Here is an 11,271-nt window from a genome sequence, read left to right on the forward strand (position 1 = left end):
GCAGACATCATAGCGATATGACTGAAAAATTGTTAAAGCTATGTTAAAAATCCAAATTACACACACATACATTTTTGTAACGAGTGTGAGTCCCCACCATGAGATAAAATCCTAGTAGAAACTCCGAAGTGAAAGTTCTGGAGATGCTGCTGGGGAGAAAGTAGAGAAGCTCAAGAGCAACATCTGGGTCCAGTTAAATTATAAATATCATTTCCCTTTCATATTTTACATTTCTTTATTTATTTATTGTTTTTGTATTTGTTTCTTGAATTTATATTAGTTACTGAACTAATGAGTGGACATTGTGAGTCTATTTAGTGAGTCTGCACTGTTATTTCTAAGTACATGTAATTGAATGTGACTTCTGAAATGAATTAAACTGTCAATGCATTATGAATATTCTTTGCTTATTTTGCAGTGGCCATCCCTGTTGTTGGACCAGATCTGCATGATTTGCCTCTCCACTTTGTTGTTGACCCGGGTTCCAGCTATGATTGGGTCAAAAATAATGAAGCCTCTGTAAATTCTAGTCTATCTCCAGAAAGTCGGCTCAACTTACTTAAGAAATATCTGGACATCGTGAAAATACCCTTCACAGGAAGCTATTTGGATACTAACTGTGAAGAACATTTGTCATGTGAGTCAGATGATGGAAAAGACAAGAAGAAAGACACAAAAGTCTCACAGCAGTTACAGTCAGTGTCAAAACAGTTTGGTAGTTTTGGAAAAAGTATGGGCAAAAGATTAAAGAATCTTGGCAAAGGTGTTAAGAGTGATGAAAAAGATGATAAGAAGAGCAGGAAACCCTCAATAGGAAGTGGGGCAACTCAAAGTACCAAGTTGCCCATAGCTTTAGCGGCTATGGGAGAGAATGATAAGGGGTATATTTGGTGTGCTAGTCTTTCAACAAAAACATACCAGGCCCACAAGCAAATGCTGGATAATTATTTGGGAGATGCTAAAGAAAGGTTTGAAGCTGATAGAGATGTTAGATATCAGAAAAATAATGAAATTCTTCAGAGAACAAGTGGTCAGATTTCAAGTAGAAATATGGTAAAATGTGTGACAGCTGAATGTAATATGTATGGCAGTGCAGATACAAGCTATTTATGTTCTCATTGTTACGAAGAACACAAGCAGCAGGCTTTGAACCAAGAAAAAAATAAGTCAAATTTAAACAGTGCACCAGAGTTGGAAACTAAGAAATATGGTAAATCCAAGTTTTATGATGTTACAAAAGGACAAGATGACGATGTTTTTAAAAGTAACGACATTGTTTCTAGTGGACATCAAAGTCGTATCAATGGAAATTCTAAATTTTCAACCATTATTAGTGCAGATCAAGGTGCTAATCCCGAGACCTCTATAGTCACACGACCAAGTGGATTTCCACAGCCCTCCAGGCAAAGGAGCCCATCCCCAGATTATGACAATGTGGACTATGGTGTGTATAATGCAGATCATTTTCCTCCTCCACTACCAGGATCCAAGCAAATAGAGCATCCAAGTCCACAGCAACTTCAACATCATGCAGTTTCTCCCAAGTTGAAAGCAAAAAGTGATCGGTGTCGCACAGAAGGATGTAAGTTTTATGGCAGTGAGGCTACAGAATTCTTGTGTTCAGCCTGTTATAAACAGAAACATTTGGAAAGACACACTCAATCTGTATCTTACAAACTCTGACTAATTAATTGCAGCCTAGTAACTCGGACTAACCATTTGCAGCCTGACCATTTGCAGCACTTGGCCTGGTTTGACTTAACTGAAATTAGTACAGGTTTTGTCGTACTCCTAGCATTGAAGATCTTTTCAAGGATATACCAATTACATGGATGAAGCCCATTAAAAATTATAGCCCTTTACCAATTATAGCATCTAGGAATTTTAGGTAGTCAATTTGAGCCTTTGGCCATGAAAGAAAAATAAGCAGAAATCCCAGTTTAATAAATTTACTTATAGAAATTTTGTCCCCAAAAGGTTTTTTTTATCTCCCAAGAGTGATGGGGTTTGGGTTTTGCCCTCATTCCCAAATCACTCTATCAGAATTCCCTGCATATGCTGAAGAGTATGTCAATGTAGCCAAAATAGAGAATAACAGAAGAAAGTACTTGGCATACTCAATATCTTTCTTTAAGGAGGAGTGTATTATGTTTTGATCTTGACCATCTGTCTCTGTCTATCCATTCATTTGTTACTGATTTAGTGTCCACACATAACATTGGTTCTCCGCCACGTACAGTTAGTACCAAACTTTATGGATGGCTTGCTCTTGCTAAGGTAAGAGCCTATTGATTTGGGGGTCAAAAGGTTGAAAGTCATGGTCACTGTGATTGAAAGAAGAAAAATGGTTAATTCACAGAATTATTAGTTCTCTACCATTAATCTTCACCAAGGACTTGCACTTTCGGTAAGAAAGAAGCCAATTTGATGTAAGGTGAATGTTGCTGACTGAAAGTAGAAAAATAAGCTTTTTGCATAGTAGCTTTATTTCTAGACCATGCACCTTGACCAAAGTTTGGGGGTGGCTTACTCTTAAGGTATGGAGGAGGCATACTTTTCAAATGTTCCTCAACCAATCCTTTGTTTTTGTGAATAAATTTAATGAAGTCAGAGCCTTCTTTCCTGAGCACATGTTAATATGTTGACAAGGTTGCAGCTGCTATTGCAACACTACAGGACATCATCTTGAGCCAGTTACTGAATAAAGCCTCCATTTATTCAGCAGAACTTAACTATAAATGGCATCCTATAGTCTTTATTGTACTGATATGCCACTAAACCCTATACATATATGATCCATCCATCCATCCATCCATCTCATACATGCATGCATACATACATACATACATGCATGCACACACACACACACACATGCATGCCCAGATTCAGCCAATGTGGGTATGTGAGAAAGTTTGCCAGTAGCTTCTTGTGTGTCGGTGGTTCTTTCTGGGGGTTTTCCCGGGTTCTTCCTCCACCATTAATACTGGCCGCCATGCATAGCTTATTCTGTGCTGAAAAAATGGCATTAAACCCTATAACAACAATTACATGCATGCATACGTATGTACGTACCTACCAACCAACCAACAACCAAACAGTTTCAGCAGTTTTTTTTTGTTTTTCAGTAGTTTTTTTTTTATGTCAGGTTCATGGCTATTTATGTGTACAGTTAAATTACATTTCAGTCTTTCAGATTCCTGCCAAAAAATACACACATGTAACTTGAAGAAGCCAATGAAATCCCATGTATTTGTAACCCAGTAAATAAATTGTTACTTGGTGTAGATTTAGTCTGATTTCCTGGAAAGTTGTGCAAATTTATTTCATATTTCACCTTGTAAAAGAAGAAAGAGGGGTCTTGTATATCAAGAGGTCTCCTGTTTTTGATAGTAACCTATTTTCAAGGCATTTGTCTTTTGCATAAGTAAAATCATATAAAATATTGCTACATGAAAATAAGAGGTTTTTTTAAATATTTCAGTGATCATTTTGTTTTTAATTTTGGTTCATAGGTTTAGTTAATTGTCTGTTGGAGCAATATTTGATTTTCACCTTACTGCCTTCACTTCTCCCTATTTTGCCATAAGTGTAGAAAAGTCAATTTCAGAACATAATATATATTTACTTTAACCCAGTATGCAGTTACTTCTTGCTATAAAGTCATTAGGTGCAAATTGAGTATTGCTGTGAAAACTTTTTTTGTTGCTTTGTTAGCAAATTCACAAGATATTACTGCAGAATGTTAAAAGTCTAAAAGTCATTTACTTCTGAAATTGATTGCAACATCATAGGGAATGATTTTCATTTAACTTGCAATTTCTAATGGGTATATAGTTATTCAATGCAAATTCCGTTGCACCTGTATGTCTTTCATTACATTTTTGCCATGGGTTGAACACACTAAAATGCAAACTAATTTCCACGACAAAATGCCATCCAGATTCCTGCCAGTTTTTTAATTTTGATATTAAGCCTGCAAAGTAAACTGCTTGAAATATTTCTTTAACTGTATAGTGACAGAAAGTTATGGTGAAAATAAAACAAAAAATACTGTGTATGCTTGTAGATGGAAGATATATATTGTTTCTGATCCTTTTGTTGCAATACCAATGTCAGCTAGTGTACATCACAGAACTTTTACTACATCAAATATTGACCAATACATTTATCGTGAGTAAATCTACCTCATATTAAATCAACCTCAATAATACAAATTATGAAAATAATTTATATTCAGATGGTAGGTGTCATGCATCAATTTGATAATGATAAATTATAAATGCAAAAACTTGGATTAACCAAGCTCTGAAGAACAGTACCATGATGTAGACTTCTGCCTTTTGATAATCTTTACCACCTGCATCTATTTGTTACATATGTCCTTTTTATTAAACCACCATCTCTATAGAAGCAGGGGTACATAGGAATCTTGTGTTCTTCCATCCATTTGTTACAAGTTAGAGTTATGTCCCTTTTTTTCACTTGCGGCTGAATGCAGTTTTTTGCAAAATTTTGTGAACACAACTGGTCTCAGTTTTCATTGGGTCACCACGAAACAATGTAAATGATATAGTCATCATTGGAATATGTGTATATGAATTATTGCCTTTTCTCACACAATTCTGTTGTTATTACCCTTTTTGTCCAGCATGTGGTTGCATTGTATCCATCAAGCACACAATCTTGTTAGTGCAACCAGTTCCCAGTGTTTGATGACTGCACTGAAACTTGTAACCCTTTACCTCATAGAGAGTATGGCTTTTTAGCCCTCAGATACACATGTAGCTAAGTTATCCAGTGCAGTGTGCTATAAATAGAACACCTGTTACCTATTCGACTTCATACAAATAGACCTGCCTGTTAACTGTTAAGCAATGTAGTGTATGTTACATTTTTGGTACACAGCTATTATGTATGGAAAAATTTAAGAGTAAAATCCAATCGTTATAGCTGTTTAACTATTTTTCATGGAGAATTTTTTTTGTGCTTTAAAATCGTGAGAGAACTTGTTCATTGTCAAGTCAGTGAAGCCACATGACCAATTGTAGCTGCCATTTCTCATACTTGAAATTTACATGTTCTTTGTCTTTGTCTACATCATTAAGTCATCTGAATTTGATAATTTATAAAAACTAATTGCTACCTACATCAATATCAGAGCCTTTACCTAAGTTATTGAAGCTTTCATAGTTGTGATTCTAATCATGAAAAGTACTGAATGAAATCTGCGACCTCCATTTTAGAGAATGGAGAATACGACCCAGTTACTTTAAATAGCAGGTTTCTACCAGAGCGTAAACAGCGACCACATAATCTGACGTAATGGTCATTCACAGCAATGAATGAGGTATCTAATAGGGGGTTTTCCCCGAAGGTGGCGCTACAAAAACCCGCTAAAAATGGCCGATGTTTATAGCAGATGTCAGTAGGTATTTCCATGCGAATGGAGTAGAGCCGTCTAAAGGCGCTTGCATGTGGTAAAGGGGTAAATGATAATGATCATCAACTGAAGATACTCATATTGACAAACCACTTTGCAGTTGTCACTTTTTACTTGCAGCTGAATGCAGTGTATAGCAAAATCTTGTGAATGTAGCCAGTCTGTTTTTCTGTGAATCACCATGAAATTTTTTAATGTCCTCCTCTGAATATGCACATATCAACAAATCACTTTATTTATAATGTGGTTGTTATTAGCGTTGTTCTTTTGTCTTGCAGGTTAATGCAATGTGTGATAGGTTTGTGAACACAATTAGTCGCAGTTTCTTTACAAATCACTCTGTACATATAGTGATCATAAGAACACATCACTGTTTCTTATGATTTTTGACCTAGTTATTGTTGTTCTTGGATTTGCAACTGGATGCAGTGTATGACAGCATCTTGTTAATATATACAGTCTCACAGATTTCAGTAGATTACCATATAACTTTGGAAATGCTATGGTCATCACCAGAAGATGCATGATAACAAATCACCTTGCTCATGAATGTTTTTCATGGAGTTACTGTCCATTTTTACCTGGAGTCTGATGTAGTGTATGACAGAAAATAGTGAACACAGCTAGTCTCAGTTTTCATGGGATTGCCACCAGCTAGTCACAGTTTTCATGGGATTGCCACCAAGTTTTGTTAGGGTCATAATCACTATGTTTTTGTAAAACTTTTGTTGGAGTTGCTACATTTTTTTATGGCTCTCTATACAATTTTATACACGTTTTTCATCTAAAAATGCTCATATTAACAAATCTTTGTTCTGTCTTGATTTTTAATAGAGTTGTTGCCAATTTTTCCTTGCACCCAGATACAGTCTGTGACAGAATTTCGTAAATGCAAATACTCTTTAGTTTTCAGTGGATTGTTGTGAAACTTGATACCTTAGACTCGATTGAACTGAATAGAAAACTCATTATCATCCCATCTGTTGTCATCCATTCGACTTTGCTAGCTCATTATACAAGGGCAGATCAGGGTCTATAAATTTGCTTGCAGTTGGACTTAAAAGCAAGTATATATTTTGTTTGCAGTTGGACTCCATGTGCAAATTACTAGATGCTGAACCTCTATAGCATGGGAATACATTATACTCAGAGACCCTACAGATAGTTCTTATGTTAGCAGCACTACTAGTTCCATCTTCATGCACCAGTCAGATACTAAATTTAAAACTATCCTCTCATGTATGGGTAATACAGTAACTGGTAAATACACAGAGATGCTAGAAAATGCAGCGGAGTTGTAAGATTTGGGCATTAACCTAATTAATGGTATCATTTAAAATTGCATTTCAGGTGTGGAGTGAATAATGGTGACAGCTCATCAGCTTTTTTAATGTATATGTATGTATGAAGGTATGTGTATATTGGGGTTGAAGGGCACATCAGCACAATCCTGGCTATATAGAGTTGATCAGCAGTTGTGTTCCCAGAATGTAAAGGTAAAACTTCAAAAAAATTTGATGAAGATCAACATTCCATCTAAATGTACAATTTAGCCCAACAAGATAAAAAATGAAAGGTGTAGATGTTATATTCTGTTTAAGGTACTGGTACATGTATATGAATTGGTTCTCCATTGTATGACATGTATTATAGTAGTATTATACAAACAAGTTGCTTACTAATATTTCTTTATTTATTTGACATTACTGGCAATGGTGCAGCCAATAATTTAAAAAATAAAGTATCATCGAACAGTTTGCTAGCGTGCACTATATTTGCTTGTGCATAATGTGTATCCAAGGTTTTATGCACTGATTTGATGACTTGAGAAGTATAGGAACTGATATCCTGACTCGGCAACAAGTATAGGAACTGATATCCTGACTCAGCAACAAGTATAGGAACTGATTTCCTCACTTGGATCAGAGTTTATGCAGTTTAATGTAAAGTTGTTGGGTTTTTTTTTCAGTTCTTTATTTTTACATTTTTACAACATAACTTTCAGTCAGTACTGTATAGCCAGTATTGTGTTGATATGCTATTGAACTCCATACACACTTTCATATTTGTGCAGTTTACGGTTTAGTTCCATATCATTTAAGGATTAATATTCCTGTACAGTTTTACATTGTAAACATCATGTGTTACAAATTCATAAATGTTGCAGTTTACAACAACTTAAATTTTTTTATTCTGTTTCTTCATTTTATTAATATGTTTTATTGGCACTTTGATCTAGAGCTGTGGATCATGATTTAATATGTTTCTTTATTAAATTATTTTTGTTATATAACTTGCTAGCTTTTAATCCAAGATTTGGTAAAGCTTCTTTTCTGTATTTGCTGTGATAAATAAAACACACGTATATTAATAAATGCATGAAATCTCGTTTGTCGACTTTTGTCCTTTGGCTTTACTCATAAGGTTTTTAATATATGATTAAAATGTAATGTATTTATTGCCCTTTATATGTTATGGCTTTTAGAAATAGTTAATTTCATTACAATTCTGGTTTCATATGCAGACTTAGTACAATTACATGATTTTGAATTATTGTTGGTGCAATTATTATTGACTTTTAAGTAGTTCCATATCAAAACATGCACACACACAGGTCATTGTTACCTCTATTTCAGGTTTCAGTGACCTTGGTTAAATTGTGTTAGTACGTCAGTTTCTCGTGTTGTATTGGTTACATGTCTCTTGCAGGTTGCATAAATCTTGGCATGAGTGGCATTCATGGAAACTGAGTTGTGGCGACATACTTGTTGGGATTTATTTAAAATTGCTTTTAAAAAATCATGTCCTAGGTCCAATTCAGCATCTTCACCTTTTGCCAAAAAATGAGGCCATTGTTGTCTGCTTTCCAAGATTTATGGAATATTGCATAACAGTTGTAATTGGTCTCCAATTGCATTACATTTTAAGTTATTACTATCCAGATTGCACTGCAGGTTCACCATGGGATAAATGTGACAAAATGAAAATTGGGTCATTTTGATTTAATTTCAAAATTTTATTTCTTAAAGTCAATATGCTTTCACCTATTACAAAACAAAGTTGCTTGGATGGTTCATCTTGAGACATGGGTATGTCGTGCATCAAAACAGATCATAGTCACTTACTGTATAGGGTTCATTAAACATTGTTTGAAAGATGCCAACTGATGACACAAAAACGGGGTTGTCTGTTGAGCTCTTGCTCAGTAACAGCCCTGACAAGTTTTTATTTCAAAATTCTGTCTTAGTTTACAGATATTTAATCCCTTTAAATTTCATCTATCTTTCATTCTGTTTTTCATAAAACTTAACCCATGTATGGGGCTTTATAATTTCTTTGCTTTCCAATAAATAACTCAATACATTTCAAAATATTATTTTGCAACAAAAGAGATCCATTGTTGAGGTAAACTGCTTTAAAGACAGTTCAGAATTACGCCATCAAACCTTGAAAACACAGAATTAACATACTGGTGGTAGTTTTCCTGGATCTAAACAAAAAATGTAATAATCAAGTTTTCTCTTTAATGATGCATTCAATACCAACTTTACTGTAGCCATTGGAAAGTGTTGCTGCAGTTTGGCTTGTGTATCCTGCAAAATGTTATTCATGGTGGCATGGGGACATTCCCAACTAGTCTTCCTTTTCTTTGTATTATGTAATAACCTTATGTTCTATGCTCATTGTAAAAACAAGGGTTGATCTTGGAACAAACAACATAATGCATCAACTGCCATCTTTGTATTTGCTCACTTCTTTAGAGGCCATGAGTCCTCAACTCAAGAACAAGGTTCCTGATATTATGGTGAGAAAAACCAAAGAACAGTTTTCTCATATCTCATCCAAAGAAACCCCATCTAAAGCACTTGAAGGATTGTCAGAAAACTTTACAAACACCTTCATTGCTGTCTTGTTGGACAAAAAATGAAAAAAAAATGCCTTTAGGATATCTGGTATTGTTGCCATCTTGAAACTCATGTTTTTGCTACTGCTTTGTCATAATTAAATAGAGTTTTGACTAAGACTACTTATGAAGTTGAAAGTTAATTAAAAATTGTACCAATCTGACATCATTATGACCATCAAGGTGGCCATCTGGAAAATCTTATTACAGCTTCTGAAAAGATTCTGATCTGACAGCCAATATGGCTGCCATCTTGAAAATGTTGTTGCTATTTATCCTGAATGGATAGTCATATTGTCATGGGGTTGTTACAGAAGGACTTCTTATCATGTCTTGTTGGTCCAAAATGACAGTGGTACATCAACTATTGCCAACACAGTGGCCAGCTTGAAAATCTTGTTATTGCTACTTGGCTGATCATGCCAACTTTTCATCAAAAGACCTTGTACAGTCATCATGGCAGCCATCCTGAAAATCTTACCACTTCTCGTCTGGAACAGATGGTTGTTTTTCGCTAAAAGACTTGATAATTTATGCCTAATTGGTCCTAAATGAAAATAGTGCCAGTTGTATCTCCAATATGGCCACCTTGAAAATATAGCTATAGCTACTTCTCAAGAGATGGTCATTGACATGGGGTTTTCACTGAAGGACTTATGATTTCTAGTTGGTCCTAACAACAAAAATGGTGCTGATCAGACCTCCAGTTTGAAGGACATGTTGACCACATTAAAAATCTGGATATAGGTACTTCTAAATGTACAGTTAATTTAACATAGGCCTTCTCTAAAAAAAAATTTTTAAGATACGTAGTTGGTTCTACATGAAAATGGTTCTGATCAGACTTCCTGCATGGCTATGTAGCCATCATAAACTGCTGGTTCTTAATGGTTGTTTACTTAAGAATAGGGTTTTCACATAAAAGACCATACAACATCTACATAAAATTAGTGCTGATCAGACCTCCAACAAGATGGTAGCCAACTTGAAAATCCGGTTTTCACTAGATCTGTTTAGGGACAGCCATGTTGATGTATGTTTTCATGAAAACACTTTTCACTCTATATAGATGTTCCTAAAAGAACCTCGCAAAATTTGACAAATATAGTACCAGCTACTTATCCAGAATGAGTGGCATCGTGAGCATTTTAAAAAACTGACAAAAAAATTCTTACCCTTGCAATATATATTGACCTGGAGTCAAAGATATTGCTTGAATTTTGTTTATCACTGAGTTGATCAATTTAGTGATTTCTACATATAGAAATGAATTTTGACCTTTGTGTTTCATGGCAATCATGAGAATACTGATAGTCATCAGCACTCTAATGTTATTATTATGTTCAGTGGTTTAAATCTGGGTTTTATCAGTATTGACTTGTAAACATGATAAAGGCAACAAGTATGAAAATATTTTTATCATTTAACCCAGTTTGTGGATATATCTAAAGAATATGTTTGATATATATCACTTCAATACTTTGTTTACTTTTCTTCTAAGAAATAATTGTTTCGAGATGTGAGACAACTTAACACTTAACAGAGTCAATGATATTATTTTCAAGGTTAAAGGTCATGACAGAATTTTGTACTGTGTTTACAGACAGTGTGAACATGTGAACTCATATGTAACAAATCAGTTTTGTTACCAAATTTTTGTGTTTCTCTTGAATATTAGATGGTTTCAATACTCACCTGTCAAAAAGAAGAAATGAACTTGTCTTGTATTTTTGTTAAATTATGCCATGCACAAGACATCACAAATAAATTCTTGCTGGAACAGTCCCATTTAATATCTTTATGCATTCTTCTGGATTCCATGAATTTTTTGGTATTTTTATTTTATATCTGCTTTTAATCATTTTGTTAGATTTTAATGGACCTTTATAATGCTTTGATTTGAGGAATAAATTATTCTACAGATTTA

The 11,271-nt window shown here is 34.6% G+C and overlaps 1 protein-coding gene across 3 annotated transcripts in view; it reads left to right on the plus strand.

The window, feature by feature from the left end:
- The window catches only part of LOC149800687 (uncharacterized), a 121,397-nt gene extending 110,126 nt beyond the window's left edge, over positions 1-11,271 (plus strand). For all 3 annotated transcript variants that reach the window (XM_089954721.1, XM_089954722.1, XM_089954723.1), the window contains one exon: positions 419-11,271. In XM_089954721.1, the coding sequence (XP_089810847.1) occupies positions 419-1,683 (1,265 nt within the window). In that variant the 3' untranslated portion in view covers positions 1,684-11,271. The remainder of the gene's footprint in view (positions 1-418) is intronic.

This window comes from Sinohyriopsis cumingii, chromosome 4 (assembly GCF_028554795.1).
Source record: "Sinohyriopsis cumingii isolate HCF-2022 chromosome 4, ASM2855479v2, whole genome shotgun sequence".
Lineage (NCBI taxonomy): Eukaryota > Metazoa > Mollusca > Bivalvia > Unionida > Unionidae > Sinohyriopsis > Sinohyriopsis cumingii.